General features: G+C 33.9%; 1 protein-coding gene across 1 annotated transcript; it reads right to left on the bottom strand.

Moving 5' to 3' along the window:
* Positions 1–307: 307 nt before the first annotated feature.
* On the bottom strand, positions 308–12,128 carry LOC115879280 (Usher syndrome type-1G protein homolog). Its single transcript, XM_030896020.1, has 7 exons — positions 11,805–12,128; positions 11,242–11,385; positions 6,763–7,042; positions 3,857–4,138; positions 3,477–3,784; positions 2,723–2,841; positions 308–761 (listed from the first exon to the last, which is right to left on the bottom strand). The coding sequence occupies exons 1-7, from the start codon at positions 11,825–11,827 to the stop codon at positions 508–510; spliced, it is 1,410 nt and encodes a 469-aa protein (XP_030751880.1). The 5' UTR covers positions 11,828–12,128; the 3' UTR covers positions 308–507.
* Positions 12,129–20,672: the final 8,544 nt, after the last annotated feature.

The following is a 20,672-nucleotide window of genomic DNA, read 5'->3' as shown; positions in this document are numbered from 1 at the left end:
AAAAATGTTCCGTAGCAGAAATTGACAGAAATCATATAGAAATATTCAGATTTTTGTCTAGGACAGTCTAGAAGGCCATGCTTTCTGCCTGGGTAGAACCGCGCCACAACTGTTTCCAATTTTCCGGTTTACTGTCACCCCCCTGCGCGCCACAACTGTTTCCAATTTTCCGGTTGACTGTCACCCCCCTGGTCACTGGTTCCTTTGAGCACAGAATATCTAGCTACGCAGATATCTTGCGTAGCTAGATATTCTGTGCTTTGAGTAAAAAAATTAACTGGTTCCTATAATAGAACAAAGACAAGTATTTCGGTTTGTGTTTTATTTCATATTAAAATATTTATTCTTTGAAATAACTTCTGTTACAATAAATTATATCATAATTACTTATAAATATACATGATCAAATTACTTTAGAGAGAGATAACTTAGTATAATCTACCTATACTTAAACTGATATATCTGAACTTTATTTTGACTAAAATTGCGACTGTAAACTGAATTTATTTACAACATACTGTCGGTAACTTCGCCCGGATTTTCTAAAGCTGTTTTTCGCTCGTTTATTGCATTGACCAATTTTCTATAAGGTCCTAATGGCAAGCTGAGGCTTTTTAGATCATTCTCGGTAAGAATTAGCAGCGTTTCCAAGTCGATCTTCTGCTCCACGAATCGGGAAAGGTATTCTCCCAGTCCAAAAGCCGTTAAAAATCTTTCGAGAGGAGCATTCGGATTTTCCTCCTCTTCACTAGATTCGGATTCTAAAAAAAAATTTAGAAATTATTTGCCCAAGCATTTGAGATATTTAGGCCCTGTTGTACAGGGTGTTAAATTTTGGTTGATATCATACAGTATCTCCGTTATTAGTGAAGATAGAAGGGTGCGGTTTGCACAAACCTGTCCCACTTTTTTGTCAAACGGAAGATGCTGTAAACAAAATTTTAATAGAAAGAGGGCTATTAAAATTTTGTTTCTGAGCGCAAGAAGGTGAGAACTCTTTATTGTATAACTTTTTACGTAGAATACAGTGGCGTAGGCTGTCGTTCTACGAAAATAATATTTTCGAAGATATGAAATAAAGTTAAGTTTTCTTAAATGGAACACCCTGTATATTTATAAATCATATGATCTGGCTTGCCATAAACATGTCAAAAATATATATTGCTGTATAAATACTACTTACTGCAATATTTAAATGTTTTTATTAAAAGATCATATTATTTATTAGTAAGCCATCATTATAATAAAAGACACTAAGGAATTATTAAAAGTATACTGCTACCTGTCTCTTATTTTATTTTGAGAGCCACTAATAAATTCTTTATATATCAAGGAAACTTAACTTTATACCGCTATTTGTAAATCTTGGAAGCTATCGTACCGGAACTTTCCCTTAGCTACGTTTACGTGAAACTTTAATTAATTTACGTGAAATTTACTTTCAGCAAGATGGGGCTTCCCCTCATAACTTTGAAAATATTAGAATTTTGTTAAATTACTATTTCCCAAATCAATGAAATGGAACCAATGCAATGGATCCATAATCTACACAATCGCCACCCTGATTCCTGGGTTTGTCCCGTCCCGATTTCTGTATTTAGGGATTTTGAAGACCTGGAAGATGCTATCAGGCAAGCTTTTATATATTTGCAAACCCCATCTTGTTATAATAAATCCCTTTATAAAAAAAACGGAAAATATATTCAGATATTCACTGGTAACAGTTCAAAAGTAAAATATTTTCCCAAATTTATCCCAAATAAAATTTTATATGTGTATAATAAATACCATTTTGATTGTTATCTATCACGGCCTACTAAGAAGAAAATGATATATTTTGAATATTGCAGTAAATAGAGAAAATAAATATAAAGTGTTATGTATTTTTGAGAAGTTCATATCAAGCAAGACGGATCATATGATTTATAAATATACAGGGTGTTCCATTTGAAAAAACATAACTTTAGTTCATATTTTCAAAAATATTTTTTTCGTAGAAAAAAACAGACTACGCCACTATATTCGACGTGAAAAGTCCTACAAGAATCACTTTTCACCTTCTCGATATCATGTGATATCATCCACAATAACGGAGATACGGGGGCTGTCCCAAAATTGCAAAATTTTCGAAAAGACCCTGTAGCTCAGGAACTATGAGGGCTATGAAAATTTTGTTTACAGCATCTTCCGTTTGACAAAAAAGTGGGACAGGTTTGTGCAAACCGCATCCGCCTATCTATACTAATAACGGAGATACCGTATGATTTCAACTAAAATGGGACACCCTTAACACAGTAGCGGATCTAAGAGAGGGCTTTGGGGGCTCAATCTTCGGCCGATTTTCTTTCCGTATAATGGTCTCTATAGTATTTACTACATTTTTTGTCTCTTGTAAAAAAACGCCATTGAGCATACGTTTTGAGGAAAAAAAATATTCTTTCAAAGCTGACTTCCAAAAAATGTTTTTTGTCACATTAAGTTATAGAGGAGCATAACATTTATTACGCTCTAATAATCTAGTTGGCAAAAATATGGAATTTTATGTCAGTATTACAAAGTGTTATGTATTTTTGAGAAGTTCATTGCAAGACGGATCATATGATTTATAAATATACAGGGTGTTCCATTTGAAAAAACAACTTTAGTTCATATTTTCAGAAATATTTTTTTCTGTGATATGATATCACAGTGTAATTAATTATGATAATTATTATTATTTTACCTGAAAGCTCATCATCTGTGATGATTCTTTGGCTGTAACTTTCCCCTGATCCAATTGAACTCTCTTCCGGCCTAACGGGAGTATTTTGGTAAAAGCCACCAAATGAAGTTAAACTCTTCCTAAAATACAAAAAAGTGTGAATTATATACCGTGTGATCGAAAAAAAAACGGCGTGAAAGTCCATTTAACACAATTTAAAATCATTTTTACTCAATATAAAAATAAATTACATCCTTCTTAAGGTCAACTGGGAGTATAAGCGATATTACAAAATAAAGAAGAGTACGGATCAAGTGAATTACGTCTAGGGCTTGGCATCGCCAAAATTAACATCGATTGTTATTCCCCAGCCGTCTTTGACGCTGTTTTTTTTTCGATCGTGTGGTGAGTCTTAAATAAGTGCAGATATTTTCAGGTCGATAAAAAATCTTGATAAAAGAAACATATTTTCTCTTTAGTGTTTTTCAAATAAGTCCAAAATAACCAAGATATTTTACTTTAAATATGTAAAAAAATGGATTTTTGGCTTAAATTTTGATAACCATTGGATATTTTCTGGGTTTCCTTTCTTGTAAATTTAATCTACTACCTATGTTGTCATATTATGAAGATATTTATGTTCTTTAACTAAAAATTAAAAAAAAAATCCAAATTTTCAAAATTATTTTTTCGCGAAAAAGAACTCATAGACGTGTTTCTGGGGTCGAAATATACTATCATATCTATGAAATATATATGATATCTATTTATTTACCTGATGACTATGCTTCCAATGCCCGGTCTGATAAATATACCGGATGTTTCGTTTTGCGGCTTATCCGGATTATTCTGCATCTCGGCCAGAAAGTCCGGCTGCGAAATGCTCCTAGTCAGTCCGTTGCTGGGCGGGGGTGGTACGGCACTGTCCACTTGTTCCGCCTCGTTGAAAATCCCATCCAGTCTTCCTCTTCTGTAGGGTTCGAAAGCTGAACGTTGCAAAGTGCCCCCGTACAACACTTCCGAGTCCCTTCTAATACCGGAAAGTTTCGATATCGATGCTTTCCCATCTTGAATTGTCGTTACCTAGAAGTAATATTAATTTTTTAATATTTTTTTTGATTCTGATTTTGATTAGTACGAATTGATCATTGGTACCTTAAAATCGTCTTCATCATTTTGTCCTAAACGGTTATTCTTATTGGCTAGAATTTTTCTCTGGACCGTACCCATTGTTTTATTGCCTTTGACTGTTCCGCCCATGACTAGATTACTGAAAGTGGTACGTCTCTCTGGTGGCAGATTCGATAAGTTGGTCATAGAACCGCTTTTGATACGAGCCTTGATTGTGTTGATCATGGAGGGTTTGTAATCCTTCGTCTGTCTTCGTTCTAATTTTTCTTGGATGTGTTCCGTTTTTGCTTTTCTCTTATTGTATTCCTAAGGGATAAGGAAAAAAGTTTTGTAACTTCTAGGTACATATACAGTAGGGTGCACCAAAAAAAAAATGAATATTTTTTTTCTTTTAGTTACCGTGAAAATATCGTTCAGGATGACAAGAAAAAATTCTCGTAAAGTTCGAACTTTTAATATTAATATTAAGAGGTGCCTCATCGTGATTTTCCATTTCCCATTTAAATGAGACGGGGAAACAATTTTTTTTTGGAATTTTATTGCGTTTTAACAAATCAGCGTTTGGTAAAAATCTATATATATATATATATATATATATATATATATATATATATATATATATATATATATATATATATATATATATATATATATATATATATTCTTGTAGAAAATTGAACGACTTTCAAAAAAGGTCTGATATAAATTTTCATTTAATCGACTCGTTTGAAAGTTATTGAAGGTTAAAGATCAACTTCAAATCGTATATGATAACTTCTGTTTTATATTTTATCACAAAATAATGGCTCAAACACCTAAAATATCATATTTAATGTTTTTGAGCCATTTCGTGAGAAAATATAAAAAATTGTGGAAGGTATCATATACGATTTAAAGTTGAATTTTAACCGTCAATATCTTTCAAACGAGTCGATTAAATGAAAATTTATATCAGACCTTTTTTGAAGACCGTTCAATTTTCTAGAACATGTATTGATTGCTGATAACCATTGCTGATTTGTTAGACGCAATAAAATTCCAAAGAAAAAAACTTGTTTCACCGTGTTATTTAAATGGGAAACAGAAAGTCACGACTAGGCAAGACCTCTTTATTAATATTAAAAGGTCACACTTTACCAGTTTTTTTTCCATTATCCTGAACGATATTTTCACGGTAACTAAAAAGATAAAAATATATTTTTTTTTGGCGCACCCTAGTATACAAGGTATTGTTCAAACCTGAATTTCCCGTTTTTTTCGGTACCTTCGGTACTAACTAATTTTTGTTCAATGATGGTGCAGTTCTTTAATTAGGTATGATTTTCCAAAGTAAAATCGATACAAAATTGAGATTTTTAATGAAAATATCAAATTATTAAGTGATTACTTCATAATTTGATATTTTCTTCTTTGCTTGTGTTCATGTTAATTTTCTCTTGACTGATTAGCCAAGAGAAAATTAACATGAATACAAGCAAAGAAGAAAATATGGGTAACTTAAAACTAAATTTGAGAAAAAAGCCCCACATACAAATACAAATATCTATTAAAACATAACATATACATTAATATAACCCTTGATATAACTAATGTATTGACCAATATTATACTAAATAATAAAATATCATATTTATAAACTTCAATAATTGCTAATAAACATTATAGGAATTTCAAAAGAGAAAAGAAGCAAGAACAATAAGAAATAGCATCATTCCTTATTTAGAAGTGTTTGATTTCGACCGCTAGAAAGGACTTTCTCACGTAACAAAATTTTAAATTATTGTGACCGAGTCCCGAATGAACCGGGAATTCATTACGAGACTCGGTTCTGTAATGGCCAAAAAAATCCGAGAATTTCCGGTTCTGAACCCTAATTGGGAGTATTAATTAGGTTTATTTTAGGGGAATTTCGGTACAATGCCTCTAAGCAACCGGGATTTCCTGATTTTGTCGGTACTAGCAATTTTTTTTCAATGATTTTGCAGTTCGTCAATTAGCAAGCAGGGGATGATTTTCAGAAGTAAAACCGATAGAAAATTGAGTTTTAAATGAAAATAATTTCAAATTTTTAAGTAATATAATAAATATATAAGTAATATAATCAGTCATGAAAAAATTGACATGAACACAAATAATGAACACAAGCGAGGAAAAAAAACGAAAAAAAACCATAGATAACTTAAAATTTACATAAAACAATATAAACCAATTTAACTAAATTTGAAAAAAAAACTACATTTTGAATTAAAAATTTAAATGCCTATAACATAAACATAACTTAGTACCATTTAGCAACATTATACATAATATATTTAAACTTCAATAATTGATAATAAATATTATAGGAACTTCAAAAGAACTTCAGAAGTCAGAACAATATTATAGCACGAGTTTGATTTCGACCGCTGGAAAGTATCAATAGCAATTTTTAATTATTGTTACCGAGTCCCGAAAGTACCGAAATAACCGGGAATTAATAATTTCGAGTCCCGGTTCTTTAATGTCTCAGAAAACCGGGAATTTGGGAAAGCTAGGCTAGAACCGGAGGAACTATGCTCCCATTCTATCAAGGACCTGCATAAGCTAGTGCAGGGCACAGGGATAGGAGAATGGGTGCAGATATAGAAAGGGGACAAACACAAAAGGCCTCACAGGTCCCAGTGTTTCCGGCAAAGAACGGCCCCTTGTTATGGAAAAAAAACGGGAATTCCCTGTTCTGAACTCTAATACAAGTTTGACAACACCATTATTGGGATCTCGGAAACTATAGGAAATACGAGGATGGTTAAATTAGGGCAAAGTTGTGCATTAATGTGTCTAATATGCTTAATAATAAATTAGAACAAGAGAGTTCCCTTTGGTGGTTTGTGGACTGTTTATTCCCAGTGAGTTAAGAATTGACAAATTATATTTTACAATATTTGTGATACCTTTACTCTCTTTTTGGCATTTTCTTTCGCTTTTTCCTTCATAGCTTTGACTTTCTTCTTATCGCTGGCTTCCATTTTAGCGGTGACTCCATCAAGAAATCTGAGAATATCTTCTCTGTTGTTTATACCGGCCAGTTCTTGTGCTGTTTTGCCATCGATGTCCGTATTGTAGATATTGGCGCCAAAATTTACTAAAAACGTTACTATGCGCATATGACCCTGCGCAGCTGCTAGGTGAAGGGCGGTGTTGCCGAATAGGTCCGCTTTGTCCGGATCTCCACTGAAAAAGTTGATAGTTTTCGGTAAATCCGGAATTCAGACAATCGGAGATAAGACATGCTAATAAAAAGAATGGAATTTCATTCTTGTAAATTTATTCTACTACTTATATTATCAAGAAATTATGTTTTTAGATAAAACCACAAAAATCCGAAAATTGAAATTTATATATAATATATTATATATCATTAAAAAAATAATTGACATTCATACATATATTATTAAGTTATGATATTTTTTATTCTAAATTTTTACAGTATAGTTGTAGAGGTTGTAGTTAAAAAATACTAAAATAATTTTATTTAGTTATACGTCACTCTATTCGGAGTGTCATTTTTATCAAATAAAGTGAAAAATAACCGAGGATGCCATTTAAAAATCAAAAGTTGTAGTCATTTACGGTGAAACAGGAAGTGACCGAAAACAATTGAATACGCCAATGAATCCTAATTTATGTCATACTAATATACCAAATCTCGTTTTTTTATCTGGGTTCTCCGCACCCGGTATATTGTACTACAGACTAACTAAAGTTAGTTTATGATTATACGTAACTTAAAACAGATTGATAATCTATACTAATCCAATAATCATTTAAACTTATCTTAAAAACTTACTAGAATCTGTACATTTTTCTTTGGTATAAGTCTATTTAATTGTATTTTTTTGTTATTTCAAAAAATAATTATTGTTGCCACTTCTGAGATTAGATTTTTTTAATATTATATGTAGTTGACAATTATTTAGATAATAATTTCTCTTTCCATTGTTTCATGTACTTTAAACTGATAAAGAATAGAATAATATATAAGGAAACATCAATAAACTTTCTATTTTTGCGGGATATTCTTATAAAGCGCCGCCGGGTCGGCATGAGCCAATCATAATAATTGTAATAAAAATATCATACATTTGCCATCCAAAACACCGGCCCGCGTCAAGTCAACTCTTTAAACATAAACATATTGATAACAACTAGACCTACATGTCGGAGTAACGAATATTTCAGTATCGAGTTTCGAGTTCTCGGTTCGTGCATTTCCAGGGATTACGATTACTGCCGGCGTAAAAGTAACGAATTAGCTTAGTAACGAGTAAACGAGTCCTAAATTCAAATGGTAAGCGTTACTTCGAGTCCTCGTAAAGTAACTGTTACTTTGTAACGATAACTTAGAATTTTTACATCACTAATTCTTATTAGTTATTCTAATTTTCAAGGTATTTAAAGCATATAATCAACTCTAATGAAAAAATTTGTAATAAACGTTTAGAAATTTTGAAAAAAAAAAAAACGTTGCCTGTTACTGAAAATAATTGTGTTAATTTGATATAAATCCAAACATAATTATACCTACGATTTGTATGCATATTTATTTTGGATAAATGTATGTTTTCATAATTTTAATTTATATTCTTATTTTTTAGTTCTTCGTTTAGTTAATTCAAAAAAATATGTATCTTAACTAGCGTGTACCAGGGACTTCGTTCGCCTCGAATTAATCATTTGTAATGGTGATGACAAAACAAAGCAAGAATTTCCATTAACATAAAAACTGGATAAAATTTTCTCACATTTATGTCAGCATGAGAAAAAACAATATGGCGATATTATTATATAACTTGGTAATATTTGAGGGGTAGTTTTATCTCGTTAGAATTTGACTTTCGAAAAATCCGTTTGCCAAAAATAAGCTTTTTACGGCAAGCAGTTTAAGCCGAATCGTGGTTAAGAAATTACCCAACTTTTTGAACACCCTGTATGATTTTTTAAAAACTTAAAAATATGTAAAAAAAACCAAATAAATTATGCTTGTCCAAGCGTTTTCCCGAAAGATTAACCGTTTTTTAAATAACAAATATTGTAATATTTGAGGGGCCCTTACTTTCACCCTCTTGGAATTTGAGATTCGAGATACCCCTCCTTATCGAACCTCTACACCCCACAGTCAATCCGTTTACCAAAAATCAGCTTTAAACGTCAAGCAGTTTAAGCAGAATCGTGATTACCCAATGGTCATATTTTATAAAACACCCTGTATAAATTTATAAAAAAATCTTAAAATATGTAAAACAACAAAATAAAATATACGTGTTTAAGAATTTTTCCAAAAAACTCACCGGTTTTTAAATAAAAAATATTTTAATATTTGAGGGATAGTTTCACCCCCTTAGAATTCGAGTTTCGAAAAATCCCTTCTTATCGAACCTCTACACCCTAAAGTCAACCTGTTTTCCAAAAATCAGCTTTTTACGTCAAGCGCTTTAAGCAGGATCGTGATTAATCAATGACCAGATTTTTCGAAACACCCTGTATACATTTTTAAAAATCTTAAAATATGTAAAAAAACAAAATAAAATATACGTGTTTAAGCGTTTTTTCGGAAACTTGACCGTTTTTTAAATAAAAAATATTGTAATATTTGAGGGATGGTTTCACTCTCTTGGAACTGGAATTTCGAAAAATCCCTTCTTATCAAACCTCTACACCCTAGAATCAACCTGTATGCCAGAATTGAGCTTCTTACGTTGAGTGGTTTGAGCAGGATCGTGATTAATCAGTATGTGAGTCACTTAAGGATTTTATATATCAGTATAGATTTTGGTTAGGAGGTATCGAGGTAGATATTATTTTTAGCTATGGAGAATAATTTTCGTGTATTGAAAAGTGGTCATCAAAGAGGGAACAATTAAGATGGCCTGCTGTAGCAAAAGTTGTACATTTGAAAAAAGCGCCAACAATTTTTGGAACAGGAAATAATTTAAAAGATTAAAAAAGATATATAAATATGCGATTTCTGCAGGCGCGTGGTGCTACTTGAGGTTGCTACTATTTTTTTACTAACTTCACTTTATTTATAACCGCTAAGTTGTCATTGTCGGATAAAAATAGTAATGAAAATATGAAACACTTAAAGATACAACACACAAGAAATCTCAGGTAAAAGTTAACTGCCTGATTGGGCAATGGCTTTGAATGTCAATGATTAGCACCATAGATTGGAAAGTGCTCATAAGAACAATGTAAATACTGTTTGGCGCTATCCTGACAACGGTCGCGATCCAAAGCTTTTGATAATTTTGGAGCGGTTCAGCTTTTTCCAGAATTATGACAATTTTTTTAATGCCAGTTTTTCACAATTATCACGGGTTTGAGTAAAAAACTTTGAATAATTCAACTCATAGGTGCCCGGTGGCGTAGAGGTACAGGCTCTCGTCTACCAATCTCAAGGTAGTGGGTTCGAATCCCACACCCGGCATTTCATCCGCCGACTATTTCTATTAAAATAAAAATAGTTTGGGTACCTAGGTCGACTCAGCCTTAAATGAGTACTTGGGATTCATAATCCATAACCATAGGTAATAATGGGCGGTTGAAGCGTAGTGCTAGCCACATTACCTTCCTTGTATACCAAACGGCTCTAGTATGGCAAGCTGTATCTTGCTACTTCCAAGGCATCAAACGCTATATACGGGAGAGATTATTATTATTATTATTATAATTAAATTCACAAGATAGCCATAATTACTTTGAAACTGGACGCTTTAAACACTTTTCGGTATTTTTTCAATGAGGACGGTTTAAATTTTAAAAGATTTTCTAATTTTCGAAGATTCTGATTCTGATAAGGGAAATTTTTTTCTGTTCCTGTTTGCGCTTGTTCTTAGCAACCGCCATATCGCGTTTTGTGCGATGTATTGGCGGTAAGCAGAGCATTCCAATCTTTCCAATTTATTAGCACTAAGCATCGGTTAAAATTGACAACCTATATTCAAAGTAATATGGCCCTAAGAGTTATTAAGTCTTCATAACAACATTATTTGAATACAAGTACAAATGTATTGTTGTTAAGAGAACTTAAATAAACAACATAGTTAAAATAGTCTAACTCATTAATCGTAAATTTTATTTCAGCGCCATTAAAAAATAAAGAAGAGTTTGGACCAAGTAAACGATATCCAGATCTAGGGCTTGACCTCGCCAAAATTATAATCGATTGTCGTTCCTCAGCCACCTTTGACGCCGTTTCTTTTCTCGATCGCATGGTTTAGAACATCATGCCCATAAACCATGAGGGTCTTACGCCCGTTTGTTTACGTAGTAACCTAGCAACTACCAATCGTCCCGAAACAACGATATGGTGAAATATATGACTATTTATTGCCGTCTCGTGAAATTTGGAAACAATTATTATTACCTACCCTCTGCCACATAATAATCTAAGTGCTTCTAAATTTCCATGAAAAGCCGCATAAAGAGTTGGTGTCATTCCTTGTTCATCTCTACCATTGCAATCTCTGCTGGTAGCTTCTTTGAGAATTTCCAAGACTCCATCTTTTGCAGCTCTAAAAATGTATTCATTGTAATTTTATCAAAATTACATTAAGATGAGGTGAAAACACTCAAGTCATTGTCATGACCATAATTAATGTGTAAAACAATGTATTATTTCATTTTTATATTTATCATTACTGAGATTTATGATAACAAACGTATCTATTTATTTATCCCGGAATTTTTCGACAGGTCTGTGATTATTTTCGAGTGCCGTTATAAATCAGATAAATTTATTTGAGGTCGATAAAAATATATTACGAATACCATGATACAATTGAAATTTTACGTTATCAAAGAACAGGGGATACGCTTACATGCGTCACGAAATTTATTCGAATTTTTTTCGAACGAAACAAAAAAGGGGAACAATAAAAATGATTTAAAATGAGAATGAGGACGATTTTTGTTTTCATTTCTCTCGACTCACTTATGAAATCTGTCTGTTGACATCGTACTTAACACACTTTAGCGGCAAATCCCACGGAATCCGAACTTTTTCTTATTTCTCTCCAACATAGGATACACTTTCTTCACTAAAACTGTCGCGGAAATCGAACAATACGCGATCCAACGAACACGGGGAAATCTATCGCCGACTATTTCATTAAACGAGATTAGAGATAATCGCAGTTTTATCGATACGTGTACTGAAATATCTAAAGGTTGAAAAGCGCTCAGCCGGGTCGTACCGCGGTCCTTCGAACCGCTCGCTCGTCCAAACAATTAAAACTCTTTGCCGTCGACCGTTCGCGTACCGACCCGAACGAAACAGGTGTCGGGTTATGTACGTTGTTGCCAATTGTCGCCAGGTAAAAATCTTATGTTTTATATGGTATCAGCTCAAAACAGGTCGACATGGTCCAAGTACACTTGGACCATTATCCACCATGTACACTTGGATGCTGCCATATAAATATACTGTAGATAAAGGAAACAAGTTTGGATTGGAATGCTCGGCTTGCCGCCAAAACTTATAATTGTTTGAAGCGCATACGTTGCAGGGCGCTGTTATAGCAGTTGCTAAGAACAATCGCAAACGAGTAGGCATTTCTTCTGGTATACCGGTACCAGGACCGGTACTTTTCAAATATTGCGGTATCGGTATCGTCTTTTACAAGACCAGTATACCGGTTTTTGTACCAGTACAGGAAGACCGATTTTGGTACCGGTACCGGAAGACCGGTTTAAATCGGTCCCGAAAGATCGGTTTCAATCGGTACAGAAAAATCATCATCATCATCATTTAGCTTATACCGTTCACTGCTGAACCAAAGCCTCCCTTAACTCTAGCCATTTCCTTCTATTTTGTGCCACTTGAATCCAGTTTCCAGCCACCCTCTTAATGTCATCTGTCCATCGACTAGGAGGTCGTCCTCTGCTTCTATAGGCCTCGTGTCTCGGTCTCCATTCCACAAGTCTCTTTGTCCACCGTCCATCTGTCATCCTAGCCACATGTCCTGCCCAATTCCATTTAAGATGTAAGACAGATATCACCGCATCTCTTGCTCCTGTTCGATTTCGTATTGTATGATTGGGTATTTTATCTCTGAGTGTAACTCCCAACATAGACCTTTCCATTTTCCGTTGCATGACCTGTATTCTATGTATGTTCTTTTTTGTCAAAGTAAGCGTTTCAGCTCCATACTTGAGGACAGGCAAGACACACTGGTTAAAGATCTTTCTTCTTAAACATATGGGAACATCAGATCTCAGTATATGCCTTAGTTTGCCAAATGCCGCCCACGACAAACCTATTCTTCGTAGAATTTCGTGGGTCTGATTATCCCTTCTAATACCGATCTCATGCCCTAAGTATTTATATATATGCACTTGTTCCAAAGGTATGTTATTAATGTTTAAATTTCCACTTAGTACTAGGTTTGTCATGTATTGTGTCTTTGACAAGTTAATTTTCAAACCGACTTTTTCCGAAGCATCATTCAGCATATCCAGCATATTCTGTGCCTCCTGTATGTTGTCTGTTATTAAAATAATGTCATCTGCAAAACAGAGATGATTTATCAATTTGCCATCGATGTTAATTCCTGTTGAATCCCAGTTTATCATTTTTAGCATACTTTCTAGCACAGCAACGAATAGTTTAGGGGACAGTGTGTCGCCTTGTCTTACCCCTCGATCGATATTGAATTTATCTGTGCATTGATTTGTCGATATTCTGACGTTTGCCGTGGCATTATCATATATATGTCTTATGATTGAGGAGTATCGATGATCGATGCGACTCTCACTTAGTGTCTCTAGAAGCTTCCGCTGGTCTACCGAATCGAAGGCCTTCTCGAAATCCACGAAGACAAGCATTAGTGGTCTATTATACTCAATGCATTTCTCGATAAGGACCTTGACTGTTAGAAGATGGTCATTTGTTCCGTAACCTGATCGGAAACCTGCTTGTTCGCTCGAAAGAAAAAAGTCTATTTTATTTGTCAAACGCTTGGTGAGTATTTTAGTAAATAATTTGTATACGTGGCTAAGAAGGCTGATGGGCCTATAGTTTTTAAGGTCTGTAACGTCACCTTTCTTGTGTACAATAATGATGGTTGCGTTGTTCCACTGTGATGGGGTTATTTCTTCTTCAATGCATTTATTAAATAGGACATTTAAAGCTTTGATGATTTCTGGTCCTCCTTCTTGGATTGACTCTATTACCAGTCCATCGTCGCCGGCAGCTCTATTGTTTTTCATATCTCTAAGGGCACTGATAATTTCTTCCTCGGTTATTTCTGGAATTTCTTCCGACCCCTGATTTATTACCTTTCGGATGTCGGTTCTGATCCCCTGCTGTTTGATGTGTAAAGTTCTTGATAGAAAAGTTTAATAGAGTGTAGGATTTCCTGTTTGTGTGTTACTATGTTGCCGTGCATATCCTTGATCTTTTGTATTTCTTTTCTTCCCATTGTACTATTTCTCAATATCTTCAAACTTTGATTCTTCTCTATGACTTTCCTAATTTTTTCCGTATTCTGTTGCCTCCTATGCTTTCTGGTTTCTTTGGATATCTCTCTGTTTAAAGTTCTATATTCTTGTGTACTCTTGTCCTCGTGTACTCTTGTGTACTCTTTCCCCGCTCCAGAAAAATAGATTCATGATAATACAAAAATCAAAAAACCTGTATAAAACGATTTCGGTACCGGTTTTTGTGCAAAGCTGATTGTGTTCTCCTACTCTAGGTACCGTATAATCGAAAAAAACTGCGCCAGCGGTGGCTATGAAATGAAAATCACTGTTATTTAATATGTAAAGTTATATGGGGAATGTAATCAATGTCAATGTCCATTTCCGAGCCAACTAAACGCCGTTTTTTTTCCATCATTCGGTATAATACGGTCAGGAACACGCAATGTAATTTATTTTGATGTATGTTTAAGGCATTTCTAGTTTAGTTTAGTCTAGTAATCTAGTCTTCTTTTTTTAGTACATCTAAAATTCAAGTAAAGCATCTTACTCATGGATCGCACATATATTACATAAATTAAAATGTCCGTAAAACTCAGGCTGATATTCAATAGCGTCTACTCTATTATTTAAAATTAAAAGAGAATGTTGGACAATAAATCAAGAATATGCTGGAAATGTGAACATAAACAATGATAATCCTAAGTTATATCAATAACTTTGTAACGGTAAACGGATATATTTACGATATATTCCGAGAAATTTAATTTATCCCTCAAAATACCGTATTTATTACGTTACAGTATTTATTTAACGTTACAGGCACGAAAACTTTATATTTACATTTTTTAATACGGTATCATGAGGTATATGCTGACTGGCACAACAACCAAACAAAAACTGTTTATTTCGATCTTTTCGGTATTCCGGTTCATCCGGTCCAGCCGGTATACCGGTTCAGTATCGGCCCCACCGATGTAATTGTTGGAATCGGTATACCGGTTGTAGGACCGGTACTGAAATTTTCTGGACCGAACAACCCTACAAACGAGAACGGAAATAATTTTCTCTTGTCAAAGTCAGAATCATTTACGGTCATCAAATTTTAAATATTGCTATCTTATGAGTTTAATTTAAATTTTATTTACTCAAACCCTCAGTGGCGCGGAGCCACGTAATAGAGTAAAATCACAAGAAAGAAAACCCAGTAAAGATCCAGTGGTTGTCAAAATTTAAGCAAAAAAACATTTTTTTTTGGTAATTTTGGACTTATTTGAAAACCGGTAAAAAGAAAATAGGTTTCTTATATCGAGATCTACTGGCCCAGAAAATATTTGCACTTATTTATTCACCCTGTATATTCATTATGTATATACAGCAAATAATATCACAACTTGGCAACTCTGTTATCTTAGTTCACCGAACGGTACTCTAGAATTAATTTGGTTTTGTGAACCACTATAGGATAAAAAATATCTATATCAGTAGTACCCTTGTAGTACCTATCTCTTGTTTAAATTAAATCAGACAAAACATACTAAGTATCTATAATACTATTTAGGCATGTAGTGTAGGTAATATCTACATATTATAATACAATACTAAACGCGAAATTTTTCAATCAACGTTCTTTTTAATACATTTGTGGATTATTTATAGATAGTTAACATTATTAGATACTTAAGAAATATGTAAATAAATAAAATAATACTTTAAGTTTCTTGTTTGTTCTATTATAATAGGCTGAAATTTTAAAATTCATAATGGAGTCATTAAAGTAAATATTTGATTTGAATTACAAATTATCTGAACTATCATTTTCCTACAGATATTCTAAAGCCCCATACCACATCCCATACTCACTATATAGCTTTTTTCGTTTTCCTGTTATTACCGATTCTGAACCGTCCTAGAATTGTGATGCGTATGCGCAGAAGGAAATATGAAGACATTATTTTATTGGCGCATGCGCTGCAGCGTTCTAGGACGATTCAGAATCGGTAATAACAGGAAAACGAAAAAAAAAAAATGCGTTGATGCGTCCATTCTCGCAGTCAGTGTTGTTACAATAGGTACAATTGTACTATTTTGGGTACATTTGATAGTCAAGGAGTACATAGGTACAATTGCAAGAAAAAATGTACAATTCTTACTTCTCAAACCCAAACTAACCCAAACTTAAACCCACGTACATATTTTTAGACGAACGGTGATACGCGATGCGTGGATTTGAAATGCAGGTTGCTAGGAGCAGAGGCACAGAATTATACATCAATTGAAATGCTGTTCAAGCCGCACGGATGTCAAATGTAAGTTTGATATCCATGCGGTGAGTAGGAGGGGTGCTAATCACTGCGACCTTAGAGATCTATTGTGTCCCGATGTCAAACGTGACGTCACGCAATTAGTTCCCATTTAACCAATGCTATTCAAAGCTCTTTGTAGCTTCTGTATTGCTGTCCTCCATTTGCGAATTTCAAGTTCCAGAGCTTTACGCCCTGGGCTGCTCAGAACGGTTCTGAAAGGAGCTGTGCGAGATCGCCTGGTGCCTCCATATGGCGCGGAGCCAGTTCTGAACTTTATGACTCAATTGAATGGAGGGAGAGTATCGCGTTCTTGAACAGTTCAGAGCTGCTCAACTGCGTGAAAGGAGGACAGCATATGGTGTATAATTCTGTGAGGGTGCATCCACATTGTCCTAAAAAAAGCGGATCGGCGGCGGTGTATCGGCGTAACGATTCGGCAGTGTATCGGCGTAACGTCTCTATTTACCTTTTTACCAAGTTTTGGTACGTAGGGTGCATCCACACTATCCTAAAAACAGCGGAACGGCGTATTGGCTTAACGACCTTGAATCGATTTCCAGCAATTCTATTGGCTGAAAAATTCATCTGTCAGAAATTTTATCCGTCAAATTCACCTGGCAAAAATTTCAGCCAATAGAATTGCAGGAAATCGATTCAAGGTCGTTAAGCCAATACGCCGTTCCGCTGTTTTTAGGATAGTGTGGATGCACCCTACGTACCAAAACTTGGTAAAAAGGTAAATAGAGAGATCACATGACCCCACATTTTTGCACCAAAAATGTACAATCCCACTTAAAAAAGTACAATTTCGACACCATTTATAGTACAAAAATTTTTGCCCTTGTAACAACGCTGCTCGCAGTCAGTGTGATGCGGTTCGTCGATCGATGTGTTGGTTCGTTTGGAAATACGTCCACTGTATCATGTTCGTGATATTTCTTTTTTATTGCATTTGCGAATCCAAATCGACACATTGACGAACCGCATCAACGCATAGTGACTATGGAGCTTTAATCCTAAGCTACTAAACATTTTTAAATAAGAAATGAACGTTAGTTAGTTTATTAAAAAATATTTTTAAATATCATTATTACATATTATACTATGCTATCTCTGATTTAAAATATTTTTTTATTGTTTTATTCCACTGTATTGAAATATCGTTCTTTTGATCAAATTGTTGAACTGTCTCATCGACGAACGCCTCCCGAGACCAAGTGCCAGGGTGCTGCGCACCTTTTGCACCCCCGGTAGAATTGCCCGCGCCCCTTATAGAATATGATGGATACGTTTAGTAAAATGAATAAATCAAAATAATTAATTATATAAGTTTAATAAGTTATTATGTATGCAAGTTGTAATTCATGAACTTATAATAAATAATTGAAAAGTATTATACAATAGTACAGTATCACTGGTATCACACAGTATTAACACGGTATTAACCCTCAACTGGCGTGGTGGGGTCCAGCGGACCCCAAGCACTATTTAAACCTCTGTAAAATGTTTACGTTTAAGAATTAGGCCTCGCCGCGCCATTTACCTTTAAGTTAGGGTACCAATATGCAACTGTTAAAGGCGCACTTTATTTTATCAAGTATTGTCCCTACGAGCGGGGGCTAAGTTTCGTTGGGGTCTGTGTGGCACCACCACGCCAAGAATGTTACATTATTAGGATGGTGGGTAGTCTAAAAAGTGTGCCTCACTGGGATGCTAATTTTGAGGAAGCATTAATTGATTAACTTAAAGAATGTTGGTTTGATGAACTTAAAGAGGCTTAAGTGAGATGAATACCATCGAGACATTGATTTTTCTCCGAAAAGTAACCATAACTCCGATTCTGAATCTCTTACTTATAGAAGGGAAAAAATTTAATAATCAATACCAGAAAAGAAAGAGACCTGGTATATGGCAACCATATGTCAATGAAGAAATGACAAAAACAAAAATCTCATGAATCAAATGTGCACGATCCATATGCGGCAAATACAGATCCTATATTAGCATGAACTGTATTTGAAAAAGTTATGTACAGGGTGGGTCAAATTCGACGCTTTTAAATGGAAACACCCTTTTCTATAGGAGATAGACAAAAACTAATTCGGTGTCTGGAGCTCAATTTTTGTCAAAAACATGATGGTGAAAACCGCATATCGATATCTGTTACCGTTTCGAAGTTACGGGGTGTTTTTCAAAAATACGCATTTTTAACAAATCGCTGTAACTTTTTTGCTATGGAAAATTTTGTATTTTTATGAAAACATTTCCAAAGCACCTTTTTACGTAGAATTTAATGGTTTAAGTGTAATTTTTTTAAAATTAATAATTTAAGAATTATCAACAGAAAATTTGATTTTTTATAGGGGACACCCTGTATATTTTTAATTTATTGAAAAGAGTTTAAAATTACCTTTCCAAAAATATAACACACTTGATATTTTGTTCGATTCCTCTTCGAGATATAGAGTACATATATAAAGATTCGCCCGCTTTAAATAAGTAGGCTTTGAACGGCACCGGCTGTAATGCAAAAAAATTCTAGCTGTGAGCATCAATTAAAACGAAAATAATATTTGCTATGAGAGATGCAGAATTTTATAACAATTTAAAATATATTTAACCAACATCAACACATTTAAACTATATCTAATAACAATAAAAATAAATAGCAAACCAGGACATGAGATTTTACTATAGGTATAACCAAACCAAACCAAACCAGACCAATGTGTTCGACATATCGACCATCTTCTGTTATGGACAGACGGGGCAGTTTTTGAACATTTCTCGCGGAATTCATTAACTCAGTAGGGGTGAAAGATATCCCCTCATAACTGCTAAGTATTTATAATTCTTGTCTAGATTATACGGAAGAATAAGAAACCTTTATTCTTCCGCAAATATATCCATAGGATTAGATCCATGGGCACTAAGTCAGGCGGCCTCAACGGCCAACGGCTGGGATCTTGGTTAGTTATTATTCAATTATTCTTGAAAATGTCTGCAAAAATTTGCTGATAACTTAAGCGTTCAGAGGCGGTTCGTCGTCTTGCTGGAAAAATAATTATGTTTTCGAGTTCCATTAAGGGCATATCATCAATAAGGGATCCAAAGCCTACTAGTTAAAAGTGGCGAACTTTTAAAAATTCTGTATTTCGAAGGGGATTATAACAAAATATCAAGTGTGGTATCTTTTTGGAAATGTAATTTTAAATACTTTTCAGTTAATTAAAAATATAGAATGTCCCAAATAAAAAATCAATTTTCCTGTTGATAACTCTTAAATTATTAATTTTAAAAAAATTATACTTGACCCATTAAATTCTACGTAAAAATGTGATTTGGGAATGTTTTCATAGAAATACAAAATTTTCCATAGTAAACAAGTTACAGCGATCTGTTAAAAATGCATATTTTTGACAAACACCCCGTAACTCCGAAACGGTAACAGATATTGATGTGCGGTTTTCACCATCATGTTTTTGATGAAAATTGAGCTCCAGACAGCCATATTAGTTTTCGTCTATCTCCTATAGAGAAGGGTGTTTCCATTTAAAAGAGTCGAATTTGACCCACCCTGTACATTCAAGGTTTGCAGTTTTGCTGAAAATAATTTACGTTTATTACTTTAGCTTAGATTTCAGTTGTTGTAAAATATTTATGTTTTTAATTTCTATGGGTTTCTTAGCCAAGTTATATTTCTGTTGTCAAAAATTCCTAAAAAATGAGTTTTACTTTATTTTTGTGTCCGTTCTTATTAATTTGTTGAAAATTAATGAAATTGTTTGTTCACAAGTTTGAATATATTGTAAACAGTGTTAAAATAACAAGCTTTTTATAAAATTTCTTCATCACGAATTTTAAACTGAAAAAAAATTGCGGTCCGTCGGACCCCAGCACGCCATAAGCGTTACAAAAATTCACCACGCCAGTTGAGGGTTAATTTGTAAAAAAGGGGGTAAAAGTAAGGCATCATCTATAGGGATATAGAAGTATTATATTATTTTTGGAGAAGCTGTAACATAAAGCTTTCTGTTGAAGAGGGAATGAGGAATGAGAAATAGATCGATAACTGT

The sequence above is a fragment of the Sitophilus oryzae genome, unplaced genomic scaffold (assembly GCF_002938485.1).
Source record: "Sitophilus oryzae breed Bouriz unplaced genomic scaffold, Soryzae_2.0 scaffold_1576_pilon_pilon, whole genome shotgun sequence".
NCBI lineage: Eukaryota > Metazoa > Arthropoda > Insecta > Coleoptera > Curculionidae > Sitophilus > Sitophilus oryzae.
Note: the sequence above shows the minus strand (reverse complement) of the source record. Positions and strands in the feature narration are given on the sequence as shown.